We start from the raw sequence: 23912 nt of genomic DNA, 5'->3' as shown, positions 1-23912 counted from the left end.
GATTGATCTCCCTCTGCCATCACCATTCTCACGCAGTTCTATGATTGATCTCCTCCCTCTGCCATCACCATTCTCACGCAGATCTTTGATTGATCTCCTCCCTATGCCATCACCATTCTCACACAATCCTATGACTGATCTCCTCCCTCTGTTCCCTCAAAGTTCCATAGTTTATCCCCTTTCTCTATCCTAGTGGCGTGTCAGAACTGTAGCCTCGTATGTGCAGTCTATAGCCTTATTCCCATACCTTACTCTTAAGTATTTCAATAGATACGTTTGTCCACTGAGTTTCATCAGCGCGTTTCAAATTCTGCTGAACCACAGCATCAGCAATCAGGTTAATTGAAGGAATCAAAGAAAAATCAAGCCTATAAAATACAAAAAAAAAGTAGAAATATAGATTGGTACACTAATCAGCCTCAAATGTTAATTCCGCCTGTTTGTTTGTTTTCTTTATTGTTGCACCGCTTACAGAATTGTTTTACTTTGATACTATTTTGGTTTTACATCTTACCCCAAAATTTTACACTTTTACGATGGCTGTCAGTAGTATGGGTGGAGGAAGTGCCTCTGGTAAACCTCTGATCTTTGGAATGTTGCCTACGAACTTTCCTGCATGTGTATTACAGATATGCACATTATACTGGTGGTCTTAACGAATGTAAAACTGTGCAGTCGTCGACCTCCTTATTGTAACCAAGGCTCCATAAGCATTGAAAGCTGGAAAATCTACAAATTCCATGTCCAAGATGGGTTTTGAACCCTCATTTCGTGTATCCCAGCAACTGAAAGGCAAGCACCTTTAACCCCTCCCCCTAGCCCCTTCAATGCATTGTTGTCTCATTACAATTTAAAATTTGAGGCTTTCTCTTTTGTCAGAATGTCGACGTGAAAAGAGACAACTGCTTTATTAACATCTTGTGTTAGGACAGGCTGGAGTGTCAATCTTTCATTGGCTCCACTGCATACAATATGTGTGGATAGAGGCGAACATACCGACAGTATAAAATCCGCAGGTCTACTCGCTGAAATAGTCATTTATTTGTGAACATGCAGATCTGTGGTTGTATTTTTTTTATTCTACCTGTCTCGTACAATAGGTCTAATTACCTATACATGTACGTGACCATGCTGTTCTATGTTATAAAAGTCTCACCTAGATTGCTTTCCCTCAAACGACAGCTCCGTGACTTGCCATCCAAGAACACGTGACTACGACCGATCGTCTGCTTATTCTGTTTATCAATTAGCCTCATCCATTCTGGGATCTCTTCCACTCTTGCCGGATCTGACGAAGATATCACGAACAAAAATGAAGGGATGCGCGACATGAAATGTTTGAGAACAATGTACCTGAAAGACTGCGACAAAGGACTGACAACCCAGTACAAGGACTGGCGATGAAAAAGTCATCCCTAGACTTGAATTGCGCAAACTAACACCATCGCTGATTTTGCATTTTCTATCTGATCTGCTAATGTGAGTTTAATTAGGCCTGTCAACATCCCCAGAGACCATTTACATGGTTTCTTATAATAAATCATTTTTTATTTATTTATGCGATTGTGTTTTTTGTATGCAATGGCCCGTCTCATTACTCACCTTGAGGAACGGTGTTGTCTAGTAAAATAAGATTACCCGACCAACTTCCCACCTTACCATTATCGTCAAATGTGACCATGAGATATCCCTGGTATTTGCCAAAAGCGTAATCAGTTATCACAATAGCATTTCCTCCTCCAGTCTGATCGATTATTCGCCACAATATGGCTGAAAAATTGCCGATGTGGCGTGAAGCCATAATCATTCATTCATTCATTCTGATCGATTATAATAGGGTATTCCCCCTCTGGATTCCCTGTAGACGGCTGCCTACCTTAAGAAGTAATACAAAAAAAATGAAAAATTCTGCCAGCACAGGAGTAGCTTGAATAAGCCTAAAATCGTTATTCTCGTGCAGACTGAATGTCTCTAAAAATATGTCTTTACTGGATGACTGGCTGTCATACATCTAGTATACCACTACCTGGGCAGTAAGCAAGACAGTCTTATATCGTTGGAAAAATAGACATTTACCATAAAAAAAATGCTCAACTCTCTTGTTTACGTGATGCCGTATTCCATAATTTTTTTTTCAAACGGTTGAAGTTTTGGAATTTGTTTTATCCGCTGTAATTAGTTGAAAACTGTAGGTCAGCCGTCTACAATGCAGCCCGTTACCTGTGCAGAGAAATGTATTGGTGTTACCTCAATGACGACACCTATCCCGCGAACCATCTGGGCGATCTCTGTGTCCACCTTTATCCCGAAATGGCCAAGGGCAATGATCTTGTTCATCAAACTGTCAAAAAAAAGTTTATCAACCTATTGCTGAAGACTAGGTTTGTACATATATATATATATATATATATATATATATATATATATATATATATATATAAACCAACGTATATATAAACCAATCATTTTGCAGCGCAGAAAATGCATATTTAGCTTTGTATAGCCTCGCTCGGTGACAAAGCTCGCCTTAGTTTATTATGTCGACTTTTTACTAAGAAAACTATTTTCTGAGGTCACATATATTCGAATCTAGCTCCCGCTGATTCAGCTGAATCATAAGGTACAGCGGAGAGTCTGTCAGGAAACTTGTGCATAAATTTTTTTTTTTTTTTTGCTTTCCTCCCTCATTATAATTTGACTCAGTCGTACAATATTCCTCAGCACAGCTTAAATCACCACTCAAAAAGAAAAATAAATAAATAAATAATTAAATAAGTAAATAAACTCAGCCATTAATCAACTTCTCCAAATCTCCATTCCTCATTTATGTACATTACATCTGGAGTCATCATACATCGACTCCCCGTTAATTTATTTTTGCAGCCTTAACAGTGAAATGCGCGGAAGTACCGCACTTGGTGAGATATTGTCTCAGTAATTTAGAAACAAGTTTCGATCGTGATCACAAACAAGCACTAGAAAAGTGAAGGTTTTTATTCTCACCTGTTATTGAGAGAATCGGCGTGAGCTTTACTGTGTAGCCGATTACACTGATTTTCTCTCCACTTACGCTGAAGGCGTGTGACCTTTGGACTTTGGCCTTCCACCCTTTGGTCGCCATTTGGATGTAGGCTATATTAGCGCTGAACGCTAAGAAGAAGCCATGTTCATAAAGTCCGCAAGGCCAGACACACCACTGTCCTATGGTCTGCAATGATGTAGTTACACAGTTATAAGAATATGTTACAGAGTTTATTCAACATCCGTAAAGCACGTGAAATACTTCAGATTTTTTAAATTTTATCACTGATTGTAGTGGTATCAAAATTGTCACAATGAATGAGGTTATGATGTTTGGAGAGCTTATCAGGCGGTCGACATTCAGTTTGAAAAGTAACTATCTAAAAAGGGATGGCTAGTGACGCCGGTGATCATTTATTTCTTTAGTCCTTTGAAATATACTGGAGACAGATTAGGACCACCTCTTTGGTATATGAGAGCAGCTGAGGGTGTCAAGGGAACGTTCAACAATATTCATTTTTGCTGACTGTTAAGCGAAAGAGAGTAAATGGAATATGATTTTACTTCTACCATATTGCGCACAAAGGAATTCTTGTATTTTCTAAATTTGCTTCAGCGTGTATTACCGTAGAAAACTTAAAAACAGATCCGACCGAAACACTTAAGCAGACGTCTGACCGAGCTTGAAATAGGGCAAACTTAAAAAAAGAAGAAAACAGTGTTACATTTCGCCTACCGTATTGAAGGAAATGAAGAAATGCAATCATATCATACTTACCATGGCGTCGTATACTAGACTGTTCATGAAATGTACGGCGGCTTTTCCGCTGTAGACGTAGAACCACAGAGTTCCTTGAAACTGGTCTCCAGCATCCAACATCAGAAGGTTCTCAAGGTATTGATGTCGCAGTTCCTGTAATGTGTACATCCTTCTCATCATTCCTTTAAAACATCCATCCTTCTGTGTGTCCCTGGCATCGCGCTGTCCTCCATCATACACATCGGTGGGCAGAGGTCAGCTGTGTGCCCCTCTGTGTATGTCACGTGAATATGTCCTGTGGGACACCAATGTTTGCTCCCTAGGTTGTGAAATGGAGTCTTTTTCCCAGAATCAAAGCTAAAACTTATTTACTGATATTGTCTTATCACAGGCCCATCCGTCTGCCCAAGCTGTGTTTTAACAGGCAACGCTTGTTTACAGCTCGATCTGTTCCCTGTTATTCCGTCGGGAAACGATAACGCATTTGGTGATGGGTGCTTTTGACATAACAGACAGGCTTCGTATAGGCATCTTTTAAGCCTCCTTTATTGCATACATCTTATACAAGCAGACGTAATCAGATGTGACGGTCACGTTGTAGTGGGTCCATTTCTCATCCTAATCCTCCGAATAATCCCAAACATGCAGTTGTCATCCACCTTGTTAAAGATAACAACCGTACATCCGGGCCATTCACAATATCACATTAGATATTGGAAAGACTGACCAGTTTCAAAAGCATCTATATCGACGAATGGATTTTCCAGTAGGAAAGTCAAATGTTTCCAGTAAGAACATTTTTAGACCAATTCTGATTACAAAACGTTCTCTAGTTTAGCGTGGATATACGTCACCATTCACAATATCACATTAGATATTGGAGAGACTGACCAGTTTCAAAAGCATCTGCATCGACGAATGGATTTTCCAGCAGGAAAGTCAAATGTTTCCAGTAAGAACATTTTTAGACCAATTCTGCTTACAAAATGTTCTCTAGTTTAGAGAGGATATACTTCGCCCACAATAACTTGACACTATATTATCGAGCTATACCATCATACTGGAGAAACATGCTGGTCCCACTCGCGCTATAATTGTTTTTGTCATAATTTATCGCATCAACTTTTGGTTTATTCACCGAAAATGTCAGTGATTTGTTGTTATTATATTCCTAAGCTGATTGAAAACATTAAAGGAGATAAGGAACAGGCTGTGGTATAGGCGGTGAATGATGACACACTAAGTTAAAACAGGATAATTTCCAGCAAAATATCGAGCTTTCTTTAGTGATTTTTCAGCATGTTTAACTTTTGGATATTACATTTATACGTTGTTTGACGTTTGTTTTGATAAGAATTTCTAGGAGAACTATGTTTTCTTCACCTGTTCTTGATAGTGCGTACCAAACCGGTTTTGATGTAAAGCAGACAGATGTTCCACCGCTCAGTGATCAGTCAGTTCATCAGTATTTATGGATTTCAGATTGGCAGGATAATTGCTACGCTAGACGCCCTTGATCATCCTATGCTTAACATTAAACGTGCAACTCTATCGATCACACGTCTACACATAATAATTAACACTGGGTTAAGAGTTCATGTACTCCAGATACAGATGAGAAATGACGATTACGAGACCGTTTGTCCCGTTATCTTCTCGCTACAGCGGCTTTTCCACATGTTTTAGGCTTTAATATTGAACCGAAAAAACAGTAGGGGTGCCGCTTGCCTTTCATACTGAAGTTGAGCTTATTTGCAACAGGTAGAACGAATGTAATGTCTTAGTCATATATCATATATACCTAACTGTGTAAGTTGTTCTATGAAATGACAATACAATTACGGTACCAGATAGTGACCATGGAGCACTAGCATTGTGCAATCATGATTTGATGCCCGCCATTGATACTGATCTAAAGATTAACGAATGGATTGGGAAGGAGGTTTAGTTGAGGTAATCACAGATAAAGTATCGACAGTATGCTGCTTAGCAATTACTGATAAATCCTCGAGTATCCATTTACACAACCGCGTTAAAAAAGTCTTCAACTTGAGTAGGTGTTTGTTGGTGGGTTTGTGTAGGTGTTTGTGTAGGTGTTTGTTGTTGGGTTTGTGTATGCGTTTGTTGGAGGGTTTGTGTAGGTGTTTGTGGGTTCAAGCAGCTGTTTGTTGGTGGTTTTGAGTAGGTGTTTGTGGGTTCAAGCAGGTGTTTGTTGGTGGGTTTATGTAGGTGTTTGTTTGTTAGTTCGAGTAGGTGTTTTTGGTGGGTTTGTGTAGGTGTTTGTTGGTAGGTTTGTGTAGGTATTTGTTTGTGAGTTCAAGTAAAAGTTTGTTGGTGGGTTTGTGTAGGTGTTTGTTGATGGGTATGTGTTTGTTGATGGGTTTGTGTAGGTGTTTGTGGGTTCAAGCAGGTGTTTGTTGGTGGGTTTGTGTAGGTGTTGTTTGTGGGTTCAAGCAGGTGTTTGTTGGTGAGTTTATGTAGGTGTTTGTTTGTGGGTTCGAGTAGGTGTTTTTGGTGGGTTTGTGTAGGTGTTTGTTGGTAGGTTTGTGTAGGTATTTGTTTGTCAGTTCAAGTAGATGTTTGTTGGTGGGTTTGGTGGGTTTGTGTAGGTGTTTGTTGGTGGGTTTGTGTAGGTGTTTGTTGATGGGTATGTGTTTGTTGATGGGTTTGTGTAGGTGTTTGTGGGTTCAAACAGGTGTTTGTTGGTGGGTTTGTGTAGATGTTTGTGGATTCAAGCAGGTGTTTGTTGGTGGGTTTGTGTAGGTGTTGTTTGTGGGTTCGAGTAGATGTTTATTGGAGGGTTTGTGTAGGTGTTTGTTTGTGGGCTGAAGTTGGTATTTTTTGGTAGGCTGAAGTTGGTGTTTGTTGGTGGGTTTGTGTACGTGTTTGTTGATGGGTTTGTGTAGGTGTTTGTGGGTTCGAGTAGGTGTTTGATGGTGGGTCCGTGTAGGTGTTTGTTGGTGGGTTCGTGCAGGTGTTTGTTGGTGGGTTTGTGTAGGTGTTAGTTGGTGAATTTGGGTAGGTGTTTGTTGGTGGGTTCGAGTAGGCGTTTGTTGGTGCGTTTGTTTAGGTGTTTGTTGGTGCGTTTGTGTAGGTGTTTTGTTGGTGGGTCTGTGTAAGTGTTTGTTGATGGGTTCGAGTAGGTGTTTGTTGGTGGCTTTGTGTAGGTGTTTGGTGTGGGTTTGTGTAGGTGTTTGTTGGTGGCTTTGTGTAGATGTTGTAGGTAGGTGGGTTGTATGTAGGTGTTTTAAAACAATTACATCGATAAGCTTACGCTGAAGATTATAAGCAGATGTAAGGAATACTGTGTGTGAAATACATATTGACCGTCAGCAGGAAGGGAAGGTAGTCCTTGTCAACTGTGATGGCTCCATGAATTCCACGCGCTCGTAACGCATGCTATCAGTTATATGCTTTCTACTCACCATTATATGAGAACAGCAGCCACTGAATAGCGACCTGATTCCTTATGACTGAGTGAGTAAACGAAGTCCAAAATTTTAACCGTACGAAGAATGTGTATTTCACCATCAAATAAAAATTTTCTTCATCATCGAGAGCCTATAATCGTTCAACAATTACTTTCTGTGTTCTTAAGGGAATTTCAGAGTTTGATTGAAAATAATCATCAAACGTAAGTTCTTGGTGTAAGACGACACACAGTGTTATGTATCTTAAAAAAGAAAAAGCTATCGTCTGACTGTTGAGAGCAAAAATGTCGGTTAGTCGATGGTAGCGTCGCTTTGATTGGTTACCCTTCTGTCAGCTGTGATGGCATTCAAACATGCTTTGCAGTTGAGCACGGTTTGGCGAATGCTGAGGTCTAACTCCCGAGGAACACTAAAGAACGCCAACTGACTTACTTTTCAGAAATTCTTCGTTTCTTCTGCCTACAGGGGTCTCCTGCTCTGTTTTGTCTCCCTTTAAGTACAATTCTGCATTCTTGGAATAACGAAAACTTCCTACAACAACAACAGGAGATTTAGAACCAAAATTCAACCAAGATCACAGGGACCCTAAAGTCGTCCAGTAACAAATCAGCACAATGCAGCAGGCACCCGGTAAGTATTTGAAATGAATAAATGATTTAGGTTTAAAGTTGGCATATAGTATATCCTGATGGAATATAGTAAAGACTAAGGTGCTGTGTTATGTGTTACTACTTAGGTCATTTCATTCATGCTTCCTTCAGTGAGGCTGGTCAGATATGAAGGAGACACTTTTAGCTGTAGTCCATGTGACAAAAGCATGTGACAAAAGCATGTGACACACACACATGCGAAATCAACTCTTACCATGTTCATCTGTCCTCATCACGTCTAAAGATACATTCTGTCCATAGGTAGCTCCAGTGGTATGTAAGTATAAGCAACCCTCTACAGACTCAACACTGATGGAAATTCGAAGCTTCCAGAGCTTTCCACAACAAAGAGATGACTTTCTGAGATATGTATGAAACGCGAAACAGTTGAGCGCAGAACACTCGTGGATGACAGATTATAATGAAGAACGTCTTCCTTCATTTACCCGCATTTTTGTGTACGTAACACGAACGTGTCCCCATTCATTCTTAACAAATGAGAGATCAGTACAAGTACGTGACCGTGGAAAAATGAACTCGTAAACAGCATCCCAGTCCTCACGAATTGCTTAATTCTTTGGTCAATCTACATGAATAACACTGGCTTCTTTTTAGAGTCCAGGCTATACGTTTGGTTTCACGGGGCTGGATCTGTCGTCGTGCGTACGTAGCGATAGCATTGCGTCAATGGTGTCATTCCGAGGATTGCTTCAAGTACGTGAACATTGCTACATAACCATCGGTCATGAAGAGAGCCCTGCCGCCCCAAACGGTAGCCAAAATGGAACATTTTATATAAGTGTTTTTGTGAAATCTTCATACTGTTCGGTAGTATTGCAAACGTTCTAAATGATCTGGTGTACGTAATTCTAACGACAGCAAAGCCCACAAGCAGAATTTGGCAGAACTTTTATGATCTGCCCTAAAAATCAGAAGAGCTATACTCTCTATTCTACAATAATGAGTCCCTTAGGCCTATGTCGGTATATTCCGTGACAAAGTGAGGTGCTTTTTCTGTCATTTTCGGCATGTCCTTCTACTGAGGTAGCGCGTTAAGAATTACGGCATTGAATGAAGATACCATCTCGCTGAACGCGACGCCAAACAAAAATAAATTGCTGTACAGGAAATCTCTACATTTCCAGTTTGAATCTTAGTGAATTGTTTCTTACTTTCTTCTTTTTCAGGCCATCCCGTCAATAACAACCACCTTCAACAAGCACCAATCGTGAATGTAAGCCCAGTAGTGTATATAGAGGGTACAGTAGAGGATAGATTATCGGCTCAGTCATTACAGTAATGCTGATACAGGAGTTAAAATGTTAAAATCTAGGCTTTCCCACTCGCTGGAATGTTGGTCTATATGGATTGAGATTCGAATTGCCTAGTCTAAAATTTATAATTTCATATCAGAAATATCTAGGCTATCTATTTTTTGCATGCTAAACCGGCATTTGACAGAACTTCGCCATGGTTTTCTCACTCTGAAACTTTGTTCTTCACTTCCAATAATACAAGGGCCTCCGTGGCTCAGTCGGTTAGCGCGCTAGCGCGGCGTAATGACCCAGAAGTCTCTCACCAATGCGGTCGCGGTGAGTTCAAGTCCAGCTCATGCTGGCTTCCTCTCCAGCCGTACGTGGGAAGGTCTGCAAACAACCTGCGGATGGTCGTGGGATTCCCCCGGGCTCTGCCCGGTTTCCTCCCACCACAATGCTGGCCGCCGTCGTATAAGTGAAATATTCACTTATATTTCACTTGAGTAAGGCGTAAAACACCAATAAATAAAAAAATCAATCCAATAATACATGTACAACACTGTGCAACGATGAATTGTGATTAAGGCTTTTACTTTTAGCAAACTCAGGTGATCATGACCTCCCAAGCCCCGGTGGTGGAGGCTAGTAGAGACTGGAGTACTGGCACATGCGGCTGTTTCGACGATTGCTCCGGATGTAAGTTGGCAACATTGACAGGCCTCCTTATCTTTTCCCCCTTGAATTATTCTATTTTTCTAAAGTACATTTTGCAGCGTTGAATCAACCGTTATGATAGGTTGCATTACGCAAACAAAAGCTTTCTATTGTTTAACTCTGAAATGCAAAGATTAAAGTCTTAAATTCTAAGACTTCTAGAATAAACCGTACGTTTTACACGCATAGGCCTATTTGATTAGGAGGAATATCTACTAAAAAGAACATGTCGACTGGGATCTCTTGGTCGGAGTCTCTTGAATGAGATAAAGAGGGTAGTTTCCATTCTGGGAACCCTTTTCTTTTATCGAGCCGTTAAAAATGTCCCACTGTATCATGTAACCTGTCAAAATGCTTAGTCACCTTTACTAAAGTATGCCAGGCGTCGCAGAATGTTTAAACAAAAAGATTTAAAGATGAAGGAAATTGAGCGTTTGTGAAAAGTTCCTAAAGAAAAGTGGTGATAATTGTACACAGTGAGACCGGTTAATGATAAATAAATGGAAACAAAAGTTTGTTTTTTTTTACCGCTAGTGAAAAATGGGCTTGACCTCGAAACTCCCCTATTGTAAGCATACAGCTGTAAATGTTTTTTTATTTTTAGAAATAATATTTTGATATAATATCAACATCTTACTTTGTGTCTTTGATTCTCACATTGCTTAAAAATCTATTTCATGATTGGCATGGTTATAGCAAAGCCTTACTTAGACTGATACACTTCAGCGTTTTTTATGTTTTCTATGTTTTAGGTATTGCCGCGATGTTTTGTCCCTTGTTTTATCAGTGCCATCTCTCGTCCCGATCAGCCGAGTCCTGCTTTACCCCCATCATCCCCGGCGGAATGATCGCTCTGCGCACCAAGTTACGAGTCAAAAACAACATCCGGGTAGGACTCCATCGATAAATTGCTCAGATGTAGTTTAATTTAGATCCTCCTTGGAACGTGATGTCTTATTTGTGAAGAGATCTCCGTGGCAGTTGGTTAGCGCGCTAGCGCAGCGTAATAACCCTGGAGCCTCTCGCCAATGCGGTCGCTGCGACTTCAAGTCCAGCTCGAGTTTCCTTTCCGGCCCTAATTGGGAAGGTCTGCGAACGACTTGCGGATGGTCGTGGGTTTCCCCCGGGCTATGCCCGGTTTCTTCCCGCCATAATGCTGGCCGCCGTCGTATAAGTGAAATATTCTTGAGTACGGAGTAAAACACCAATCAAATAAGTGAATAAAGTCTTATTTATGAACTGAAGCTTTCGTTAGCTCAGTCGCCCACAGAGTTGTTTTCTCTACACTGGCATGACTGCCAATTGGCCAGTGATGTCGCAGGCTCCAATACACTGCTCCCACTGGTTCGACTATGGCTTTGTCAGAGGTTTGTCGGATACCTGCCGAAGGTCGGTGGATCACTTCGGCCATACTACGGTTCCCATCATCTATAAACCTGACAACCACTCTACACTCCTGACTGCAACAGTGACAGTTCTGATCAAGCGATGTGCCGCAGTTAAGTTGAAGCGATGTGCCACGGGTTTGACTGAGGGATATGCCCTGGGTCATTTTAAGCGGTGCGCCACAGGTCTGGTTATTGTCATCACAATCTTAGATGCTGAGGGATACTATTTCAGCTTAACATTTTGATCAGGGGACGTTAGGTCAACGCAACAGGTTGAGTGTGTGGTTGAACTAAAAACACATACACAGTCTTAGATAAGAATATTTTAAAATATTTAAAATTGAATATAATCATAAAATATGATAAGGGAAATGCATTGGAACGAAGGATAGCGATAGAACTTATATGGTAGCAAATCTTGGAAAAATATTCTCAAAGAATGTATGGTATATGGGGATCCCAATGGAGACGTTAAGTTATGCTGAACGAATGAGCTGATGCGTACGAGGGGCCTCCATGGCTCGGTTGGTTAGCGCGCTAGCGCAGCGTAATGACCCAGGAGCCTCTCACCAATGCGGTCGCTGTGAGTTCAAGTCCAGCTTATGCTGGCTTCCTCTCCGGCCGTAAGTGTTGAGGTCTGCAAGCAACCTGCGGATGGTCGTGGGTTCCGCCGAGCTCTTCACGGTTTCCTTCCAACATTAATGCTGGCCGCCGTCGTATAAGTGAAATATTCTTGAGTACGGCGTAAAATACCAATCAAATAAATAAAGCTGATGCGTACGTGCGTTTTTCTTCTACAGGGCTCTATTTGCGATGACTGCATAATGCTAACGTTCTGTTCACCCTGTACTTTGTGTCAAATGGGAAGAGAACTGAACAAACTACAGGTCTGAGTCCAATAATCTGTTAAGTATGAGAACCAGGCCACGCCACGCCACGCCATGCCATGCCATGCCGCGTGAGGTGACTGTCACATCGGAGACGGTAGCGGCGCCGTCCTTCTGGATGTCCGGATTGAAGAGGAGGAAGAAGCTGGGAAACAAGAGACTCATGTGATCCATGTGAACGTTTCCAACACTCCCCCGGCAAAAGCAGCTGCCTTGAACAATGTTACCACCCGTGGACTTCCGCGAATGTACCTTATATTCAACCTCGCCTGGTATATAGCCTTGCTTTAATACCGAAGTTCAGGCGTTAATTCAAACGTTAATTCAAACGTGGGTATATTAGTATATCCCTGTTTGGTATTTATGGAAATTTATATAGTTTGTGACGCTGATATTTTAGGACATTCTCACAACAGCGACTTTTACAATACCGTGCAGTTTAATATTCTCCAGAGCCGAGGGTATTGACTTGAGAATGACACTAGATTGCGACATTAACGATATCTTATGCCATCAGAAGGTCTTAGGAATACTTGGTTTGATAAAATTTTGCCTGAAACTTTGATTATAATTATGTGCTTTTAGAAGAATTGTAAAGTAGGTTTATCTTCTTAAAAAGTAATTAAAAAAAAGTTATAAATTACGATTGATGTGCATGCGAAAAAAAAATTTTTACATGAAAATTATGAAAAAAAATAATTATTAGGCCTATATTTCTTTACAGTAGACATGCAGACGCACGTAAATCGTAATTTATCTTATAGGACTGTTTGCTATTGTGTTTATCAACGTCTTAAATATATTGACAGTGCCTTCAAAACGCTGATCGTTTCTGTTTTGTACATGTTTTAATTCCGTTTAAATCCTCCTCGTTGGGCCTTTGGTTGAGTATAACAGAACACCAGGCCTATATAGGAAGGTTTGGTGTAAAGGCGACTACCTAGAGCTCTACATATCTACAGTTCCATGTCATTTAAAAGATAATTTTGTGTGTTTGTGTTGGTGGGGGGGTGGGGTTGCCGTCTGACCGTGGAGTGGGTGCCATCTGACCGCTGATAGTTTCAACTGCTTGACTGCCTTGCTGGAAATGCTGTAGTTAGATATTTAAAGGTATCTTAAACATGTAAAGATGTCGTATAACGACAAAATGTAATGTGTATTTCGAACTTCAACTGATTTTGTTTATTTTAGCTTCTTTTTAAGGGCCTCTAATAGTTAATATTTTTTCTTGTCACAGCCATTTTTTTGGTTCTAGCTTGTTCTCGCCACGCACGACAAGGCCGAAACATGGCCAAAGTGACGTTTAATCCGAATCATTCATTCAGTTCGGACAATGGGGACGTATGAGTATCTAGATCAACATGCTTTTGTGAACAGCTGCAATAAAAGCGCTATACTTTGAGAGGTCTCTATTCGTATTGGGCTTGGATGTCCTGACTAAAACATCAGCCTTTCCTCTTACAAGTTATACCGACATGAATTATAACTAATTGTTTCTTATATATGGTAAATGTTGTTTAAAAAAGAACTGAAAATGAAGTTAAGCTCATCACAAAGCTGAAAACTATACGTGAAATACTTTCATTTAATATTGCGGGTTTTATAAACCATACAGCTGATGTCTTAATCATTTAATGCCGGAATAGCTCTGCCGGAACCACAAGTAAATGATCCTCTGTTTTAATTTTCTTAAACTTTCACCTGTATATGAATATAAAGGAAAAAGGGTAATCAAGGTAACTTGTCACTGACAGTTTGGTTTATACCAAGACTGCTGCAGAGAAAAACCAGAGCAGCGGCGACATAGTTCTGATAGTTGGCAAATGGTCACACGTAACAGGTGAAATGTGGCGTCGTGTCTTTTTACCTCCATCAGGGTCCACTTTACTATTCGAAATTTGGATTGCATTTAATTCAGGGGAAGAATAAGACAGTTTTCGATAGCCCCTCTCATAATATTACTTCATTTTTATACGGTCTTGATTTCCTTTAAGGTAGTTTTGGAAATGGGTCTTGGAATCCTGGACCTGGAATGCCCTTATTTCAAGATTCACGAGCGGACGTGTTGGACGTTGTCGACAGTTTAATCTTTATAAAAATTAGCACATACCTTGCGGAGAGTTTTCTGAAGTTCGACTTGTTCGATTCAAATTAAGTTTAAACGGCTGGGTTACCGGTTAAAGATGCTGACTTTGGCATACCTACCCTTGGCATGACTTAGGCAATCGTTACAAATATAAGGATGGGTCTAAGCTGTTCGTGGTAAAGTGAAATGGTCTGCATGGATGCAGATTGCATCAAAGCTGGGCGATGCTATATAGCAGTGTCCGTGCTAGGCTTGGGCGATTTTTATTCCAGAAACGTAATCTAAGGTAGGGTTTCATGTCAAAATATTTACGACCTTGCTTTCACACCTTCAGGGCAATGGGAAACCTAACATACCCTAAAACAGGCCCGTTCAAGCGTTGTACGCGCTCTTATTTTGGGTTTTCTCTCTCTAATATGGAGCGGTTTCCAACACTGTGTCATTGTAAAGCACAGTAGTAGTACACAAGCACCACAGCATAACGTCAGAGAATATGGTGTTTGTACACCGCGTGGAACCGACTGGTAAACGATTCGTAAGCGGGGAATTCTTTTCCTTTTCCAAGCTATGGTCTTCTCACTGCTCTGGGGTTATTTTGAAATCTACATGGTACAACTGGGCCTGCCCTGGTACGTGTAACAAGATATATAGGCAAACGACTAATCCTACAATTACATCCAAATATTACGGCTTAAAACACCAGTCCGATAAATAAACGCAATGCCATCAGATCGGTTTGCTCGACACACCTTAGCGCATTCATGTATATTAACAGATGATGTATGCAGAATTTGGAGATTGTATGGAAAATCAAATAGCGAGAACGGTGGCTTCGTCTAATCGATTACTGAAATTGATGCACCTTATAAAAAAAAAAAAAAGTTATTTCTTCCATACACTTTTTCCGTTCACGGAATCTTCAACGTTACAGTTAATATTTTCTTTATTTGAATGATTAACGCCATGCTCGAGCATTTTTCCTTTGCACCGTGGCGGGGAGAGTTTTACCTTGGTAGAGAACTCATGCCCGGGGTAATCTTTTTCTTGCATACCTATAACTTGCCTCCCACCATAATGCTGGCCGCCGCCGTATAAGTGAAATATTCTTGAGTACGGCGTAAAACACCAGTCAAATAAATACATATAACTTGTATATAAATATACACACTATATCCCGCGAGCGTGAACCGCCGCTAATTATCAAGGCACCACGCACAGAGAGCGGGGAAATTTACAAATTCCCTGTGCAAGGTTGGGGATAAACGTGTAACTGGTGTGTCCTGTTGATTGGAAAACAAGCGACTTAATCGTTGCAGTTTTGGGATGATTTACGAGAAATGCAGGTTTTTTACCCTTCTACTTCAGATAGAACATCTTGTACACATTTGATGATGGAACTATGTCGGCAATACATCAAATCCCCACGTGACCTAATCTGGATTCAGGGGAACTTCACAAACAAGTCAACTGATTAGCCACAATGTGTCACTAATATCAGAAGATCAAACGTTCCTTACACAAACCTACCTGTAATCAGGACAATGGCAACCCTAAAGTTTTCCACCATGTTCTTTGAACAACCACTTTTTGGCAGATAAATGGATCCATTCCGCCATATATAAGGAAATTAATTCTTTGGATTCTTTGTACTGGATGATAACGTGATCTCTAACATTAGCATGGCGCAATGGCCTCGGGTGATGGATGACCCTAACATCAGCTAGCTATACATCACCGCGGTTACACAGCTCACCGCGACATGACTCACCTTGTCACCTTACAATGAAATCATAGATGCAGGCAAAAACTGCATGGATCCCCGAAATCTCTTCCATTTTTACATCATTGACGTGATTGTTTATTCATTGTCTTGACAACACAGCATCTTAAGTAATTCTAGACTAGTGACATTTCATAAATAAGTGGTAACGTCCCTGCTTTTTTAAACGTAATTCTGTTAAGCCATAGTACTAAGGGGCGTTAGCCAAGAAATCGGCTGTGGATTTTTAATATTGGGTAAGGTCTAGTTCACAGCCGAGAAGCTATCCATAGAAAAATATGTGTATGGGAACATTGCCCAGCGGAACGGAAATACAAGAAATTGTATTACATATAATTAAGACGTACAGCATAGAGAGTAAAACCAGGGCATTTTTGCCAGTTCACCTCAGTTACGTTTTCATTCTAACTGTTCATGTAAATGCATGAATATTAGCAAATTATATGTCCGCTAGCACCATGGATGATGACACTATACGTGTCCTCGGCAAAAGTCAAGTGACTTACATTCACCGACGGCTTCGTGGTCTTCTAGACAATTTTTTATCTTATTCCGTTGCGTATGTGAGTGGTAATTCTATAATATCTCGCTTTCTGAGCCCTACTCACAGAGGTGACCACGTCTTCGTTAAACATGTGCAACTATTTTTGCTCGCAGCGCATCCGCACATGTGGCTGACGTTAAGGTGGTGAAAAAATAAACCTTCGCAGTCACAGCGTGAATTTCTTGAATTTTAAAAATAACTGGCACTTTACACTTCTACTTCACTCAACAATTAGCTTTCAAAACAACATCGTTGTCCACCTTTGCGTGCCGAGCTGTTCTATAGATTGGAATACTGGAATAACATTGTGATATATTTTCACATGATGTCAGATTCTCAATAGACCTCAGCATGATTGACGTACCAATTTAGGTCAGTCAGGTAGACGGCATTACGCGGTGAGCAGCTCAAAGCCGAACTTATTTATGAATTCGACTGAGATTTTCTGAGGAAAGATTGAATAAAGGTCAGTGCCAATTGTTGCAAAAGGTGCATAAATGTCTTAGCTTGCGCACAGGCCATGTACTAATTAGATTTGGATATTACGTATTGCGTATACAGCGAGTTTTGCCAATGGGGTAGTTGAATACAGATACAATGTCATAATCGCGTGCACACGTCGTCCGGGCGAAGGATGGCAGGAGTCTCCGCGTATCAGTAAATCTAAGCCATTCCTAGACCGTAATTTTGAGTTATAAGGGACGTGTAATTTGCTGCTATGTAAGCATTTACATCAGCAGTTAGAACAAAATATTAAACCTGTAAACTGACAAGAGGCGGATGTCGCCGGTTATGTGTGACCATTTGCCAACTATCACACAGTCGTCGCTGCGCTGGCTTTACTCCCTATGCTGTGATATTTTATACTTTGTTGCCCGCAGAATGAACGCCAAACTGAAAAGACCACATGGAGATTTTCACGCGGTATGAGATATGCACGGGTATGCGATTGTGATTTTGTGATCCACTTGAATATAGCGGATAAATTTCAACAGAGCTTTGGTACAGCATATTCTTTAATATCTAAATTAAGATTCTAAATTTACACACATTGTCAATTAGTTAATAAAAGAAAACCAATCGTTTGATGCAAATCGTTAAATGAAGTGTACCCAAAATAATTGTTTCAATACGCTTGACATTTATACTTATAAAACAGTTATTTCAGGAGGAGTAATTTATTTCATTAAGAGTTGCATCATGCAATGCACTGAATGATATGAGTTTATATCCATGTTGTCATATGCTATGTAAGTTATAAAATCGAAAAAGGGTTTTCTAATCATACTGAAGTATTATTTCTGTATTAAACAATGTAGAGAGGGGAAAATTACTGTATCACATAACTGTCCTATAATCCCGCTACATATTACATATAGCGTAAGTCAGTGATGGACGACTACGCGTGCTAGCAAACCTGATGCACGTATGATTTCGGCAGAGCGATTACAAATTACCTATTAGCAGACGCCCTAACAATTATATGCTCTAATTCATGGGAGCATTTACACTTTGGCCCATATCTTCACACCCGCATGAGGAGAAGGGGAGACGGCTGTGGGACCGACTCTCCACCCTGCCACACCAGATCCTTTCAGACTGCTGTCAAACAAGCATTCTACAAGCACTGGTATAGAGGAATTAATTTTTTTACTGACTGCTTAGAACACTTATTAGTCAAGCCAATGGTACAAATGTATACGGTTTGCACATCAGTTTTCTGGGGCATACAAGGTTAGAACATATAATATGACACACAGTAGAATTATCTGAGGTAAGATTACAAAGATGGGTACGTACTCCATTCATTCCTCCTTATTTAAAAACTTACATTGAATGTATAACTACATGTATAACAGATATGTGGTTTGATACCTTTAAATGATGAGCGATGGACATCAACTCAGGGACAAGTCTGGTGATGAGCGATGGACATCATCTCAGTTTACGATTCTGGTGATGAGCAATGTACATTAAATGAGTTTACATTTCTGGTGATGATCGAGTGAGTAAGTGCGTGCTTGGGGTTTAACGTCGTACTTAACAATTTTTCAGTCATATGACGACCACTGGCTATGATCGATGTACATCATCTGAGTGACAAGTCTGGTGATAGCGATGGACATCAACTGAGTGACAAGTCTGGTGATAGCGATGGACATCAACTGAGTGACAAGTCTGGTGATAGCGATGGACATCATCTGGGCGACAAGTCTGGTGATGAGCGATGGACATCAACTGAGTGACAAGTCTGGTGATAGCGATGGACATCAACTGAGTGACAAGTCTGGTGATGAGCGATATACATCAACTGAGTGACAAGTCTGGTGATGAGCGATGGACATCAACTGAGTGACAAGTCTGGTGATAGCGATGGACATCAACTGAGTGACAAGTCTGGTGATGAGCGATGGACATCAACTGAGTGACAAGTCTGGTGATAGCGATGGACATCAACTGAGTGACACGTCTGATGATGAGCGATATACATCATCTGGGCGACAAGTCTGGTGATGAGCGATATACATCAACTGAGTGACAAGTCTGGTGATGAGCGATGAACATCATCTGAGCGACAAGTCTGGTGATGAGCGATGGACATCATCTGGGCGACAAGTCTGGTGATGAGCGATGGACATCATCTGAGTGACAAGTCTGGTGATGAGCGATGGACATCAACTGAGTGACAAGTCTGGTGATGAGCGATGGACATCATCTGGGCGACAAGTCTGGTGATGACCGATATACATCAACTGAGTGACAAGTCTGGTGATGAGCGATGGACATCATCTGGGCGACAAGTCTGGTGATGAGCGATGGACATCATCTGAGTGACAAGTCTGGTGATGAGCGATGGACATCAACTGAGTGACAAGTCTGGTGATGAGCGATGGACATCATCTGGGCGACAAGTCTGGTGATGAGCGATATACATCAACTGAGTGACAAGTCTGGTGATGAACGATAGACATCAACTGAGTGACAAGTCTGGTGATGAGCGATATACATCATCTGGGCGACAAGTCTGGTGATGAGCGATGGACATCAACTGAGTGACAAGTCTGGTGATGAGCGATGAACATCATCTGAGCGACAAGTCTGGTGATGAGCGATATACATCAACTGAGTGACAAGTCTGGTGATGAACGATAGACATCAACTGAGTGACAAGTCTGGTGATGAGCGATATACATCATCTGGGCGACAAGTCTGGTGATGAGCGATGGACATCAACTGAGTGACAAGTCTGGTGATGAGCGATGGGCATCATCTGAGCGACAAGTCTGGTGATGAGCGATGGACATCAACTGAGTGACAAGTCTGGTGATGAGCGATGGACATCAACTGAGTGACGTCTGGTGATGAGCGATATACATCATCTGGGCGACAAGTCTGGTGATGAACGATGGACATCAACTGAGTGACAAGTCTGGTGATGAGCGATATACATCATCTGGGCAACAATTCTGGTGATGAGCGATATACATCAACTGAGTGACAAGTATGGTGATGAGCGATGGGCATCAACTGAGTGACAAGTCTGGTGATGAGCGATATACATCATCTGGGCGACAAGTCTGGTGATGAACGATGGACATCAACTGAGTGACAAGTCTGGTGATGAGCGATGGGCATCATCTAAGCGACAAGTCTGGTGATGAGCGATGGACATCAACTGAGTGACGTCTGGTGATGAGCGATATACATCATCTGGGCGACAAGTCTGGTGATGAGCGATGGACATCAACTGAGTGACAAGTCTGGTGATGAGCGCTATATATCATCTGGGCAACAATTCTGGTGATGAACGATGGACATCAACTGAGTGACAAGTCTGGTGATGAGCGATATACATCATCTGGGCGACAAGTCTGGTGATGAGCGATGGACATCAACTGAGTGACAAGTCTGGTGATGAGCGATATACATCATCTGGGCAACAATTCTGGTGATGAACGATGGACATCAACTGAATAACAGATCTAGTGATGAGCGATGGACATCATCTGGGCGACAAGTCTGGTGATGAGCGATGGACATCAACAGAGTGACAAGTCTGGCGATGAAAGAATTTTTCTTATTTGTTCTAATCATGAAGGAGGCCATCGTGGCTCAGTTGGTTCGCGCAGTGTAATGACCCAGAAGCCTCTCACCAATGCCGTCGGTATGAGTTCAAGTCCAGCTCATGCTGGCTTCCTCTCCGGCCCTACGTGGGAAGGTCTTCCAGCAACCCGTGGGTTTCCCCCGGGCTCTGCCCGGTTTCCTCCCACCATCAGGCTGGCCGCCGTCGTATAAGTGAAATATTCTTGAGTACGGCGTAAAACACAAATCAAATAAATAAGTAAATAAATCTAATAGAGAAAGAATAAAATTGAGCCAAAGAGAGTCACAGGGTCTAATTCGGCACCCGATCCCAAGAAATTTGCGAGAACTGTACGTGTCGGGTGAAATGATAATAGACTGTGACTTGGATAGGACAGGGTAGAGCAGGCAAACAATGAGGTGAGACGCAGTGTCACAAGCCAGATAGAATCCCCACTAAGGTGGAGATAATATGTACCAGACAGTTATACCAGTGTGATGAAAGGCAGAGAGGAGGTGAACTCGGTTCATGGTAGACGCAAATTTCTCAATAACGGTTACTGGCGTTCCAAGTCTGACTCCATAATCGCAAGACTCATTTCCAAAACAAGTTAAATCATAACCAGTTCACGGATGAATATGTAAGAAATAATATATGAATAGCAAATAAACCTGGTAACATGTAAGAAATACACAGATATTATTTATAAGAAATACAATTCAATGTGAATTCAACTTCACCGTGAAACGTCCCATGAAGGTTAATCTTCTTATAATTCTTCTAATGTCATTAGTAAAACTAGTAAAAATTGTTTTTGACGTTAATGTAACCCTAGCTGTTTTAGTGAACTTTGATACAATTAATGATAAAATTAAATCTTTGTGAGGCATCGTTGTATGGAGAGTGGAGAAATCCCAGGCGAATACGTGTTTGTATGATATGCGCTGCTGAGCGTCCAGTTCTTCTGTGAGACATTTTGAGTTGTTAGAATCATCCGTTATAAGGATCCTGTTTTTTTTTAGTAATGGTACAAGACTATTTATTCTGAAATGACTTTCCTTCTTGTAAAGCTCTCGTCAATAGGTTGGTAGGTTGACGTCTTGAATGGGCAATAACCTGAACTTTATATGAGGACTCCCTTCGCATTTCAGGAATCCAGTTGTGTTATATCAGTGTGGTGAGAACATATATAGTTATGTTTCTTACTCTCAGAAAACCTTTGTGTGCGTACAATTTTGAAAGCAGGTATTTTCATCCCTTTATTTGTTGAGGTCATTTTCAACAGCTAACATTGTGTCAAGATATCATTGAGCTCATTTTTCGCCGCTGGTGTGGGGTCAAGTTGTCACTGAGCTCATTTTCGCCGCTGATGTGGGGCCAAGCCGTTACTGAGCTCATTTTTCGCCGCTGGTGTGGGGTCAAGTTGTCACTGAGCTCATTTTTCCCCGTTGATGTGGGGTCAAGTTGTCACTGAGCTCATTTTCGCCGCTGGTATAGTGTCAAGCGATCATTGAGCTCATTTTTCACCGCTGCATAGGATCAAGCTGTCACCTAGGTCATGTTACTGAGAAGGGTTTGTCTGTGCTCAATAGAAGATTAATGACAGACAGTAGATCAACTGGTTATTTCAATATTTCCGTTATTTATTTATTTATTTATAATAATTATTCCATATTGTACTCAAGCTATTTTCACTTTTACCAAAATGTCAGACTTTTTGGGTGGGTGAAGCTTGGATACCACATTAGAAGCAAGCGCACCTAACCAACTCCGATCAAGAGATAGTACAATTTTACCCACGCATGTACTCCAGTATAGCGAAAAGCGTCTTCCCATTTATCTGCATTCAGCGCCTAAGGAAATTAGTTTCCGAGACGTCCTTCATCTATTTATATAATGATAGAAAAATTATTTTTATGTTTAGTTGACGAATACACAACACTGTAAGTAGCATCAACAAACATCACATAAGATTCTCATGTCCACTATGCCTGGCCTCCTTCAAATAACGTGTCCCTTTTGTCCAAATACGTTTTGGCGGACCAAATACGTCGAAGCTTTCCACACATCGGAATGATGGATGTTAGGTATATTTGGCATGTGGGTACAGTTCGGGGAAGAAAAGCCGAAGATGGCGGATACAACTCAGACCGAAACCGGTGCGGTGTCTAACGGTGAATTAAGCATTAGGGTGCACTATCACATGCTGATAAAGCTGAGCGTTCGGCAGTTGTTCAAGACGTCGATCACCTGACCTCTGAGTAAGTCTGGGTCTTTTTCTGTGTCTTTATCTGTATACAATTGGTGCCTATGCGGCTCATATATATATATATATATATATAATATATATATATATATATATATATATATATATATCGTGTTAATCGTGAATATATATATATATATATATATATATATATATATATATATATATATATATATATATATATATATATATATATATATTCACGATTAAGCTCTTCAGATCTTGAAAGCCTAGGAAGCTCTATTGATGTAATATACACGTGTGGTTAATCGTGAATATATATATATATATATATATATATATATATATATATATATATATATATATATATATATATATATATATATATATATATATATATATATTCACGATTAACCACACGTGTATATTACATCAATAGAGCTTCCTAGGCTTTCAAGATCTGAAGATCTGAAAATCTAATGTTCTTGGTGGACGATTAAAAATGTTCTCAGCACCCACAATTTACTGAGTGATTTCCGGAAGTCGTCAAGTCAGCAGCAAAAAAACTACTACAGTGCAATTCATGAAACAGTGACTGAAACATTTCGGCCTACACGTTGTATTAGTGCCCCAATTGATTGGGACCGTTAATAGATGCTAGCTGTTTCCCCCCTTGATCGCTTACTCGTCATATATAAATCCAGTGTTCAAACATTGCTCAATATACCTGCTCGGTCCATGCACAAGGTAAAGAAAAGACGGTCATTTTGAGTCATTCGGATTATCGAACCCACTCGTGCGGCAAGTTACGGTCTGTATACCCGGCTGGGCACAGCAGGTATGTTGACACACGGGATTTATCACGAGGAAAAATCCAGGCCCCGGGATCACGAAGCAATCTTAGACTTTGCTCAAAATTTCAAATCACTTTTAAATTGTTATTTCTTACGTAACAAGGTCAAAATGTAAATTCTGGGGAAGCTGTTGTAAAACAAATTTCAGCTTAAATAACGGAATGGAACATCCCAAGTTTAATGATTGAAATTTTGACTTCAGATTTAGTTTAAAATTGCTTTGTGGTCCG

The 23912-nt window shown here is 40.7% G+C and overlaps 1 protein-coding gene across 1 annotated transcript in view; it reads left to right on the top strand.

Annotated features, from left to right (window-relative positions):
• The first annotated feature begins 7826 nt into the window (after positions 1–7826).
• The window catches only part of LOC135461954 (uncharacterized), a 32999-nt gene continuing 16913 nt past the window's right edge, over positions 7827–23912 (top strand). Inside the window, exons 1-4 of the mRNA XM_064739262.1 lie at positions 7827–7842; positions 9050–9096; positions 9718–9814; positions 10585–10721. Of these exons, the coding sequence (XP_064595332.1) occupies positions 7827–7842; positions 9050–9096; positions 9718–9814; positions 10585–10721 (297 nt within the window). The remainder of the gene's footprint in view (positions 7843–9049; positions 9097–9717; positions 9815–10584; positions 10722–23912) is intronic.

This window comes from Liolophura sinensis, chromosome 1, assembly GCF_032854445.1.
Source record: "Liolophura sinensis isolate JHLJ2023 chromosome 1, CUHK_Ljap_v2, whole genome shotgun sequence".
Lineage (NCBI taxonomy): Eukaryota > Metazoa > Mollusca > Polyplacophora > Chitonida > Chitonidae > Liolophura > Liolophura sinensis.
This window is presented reverse-complemented; position numbering and strand designations above follow the sequence as displayed.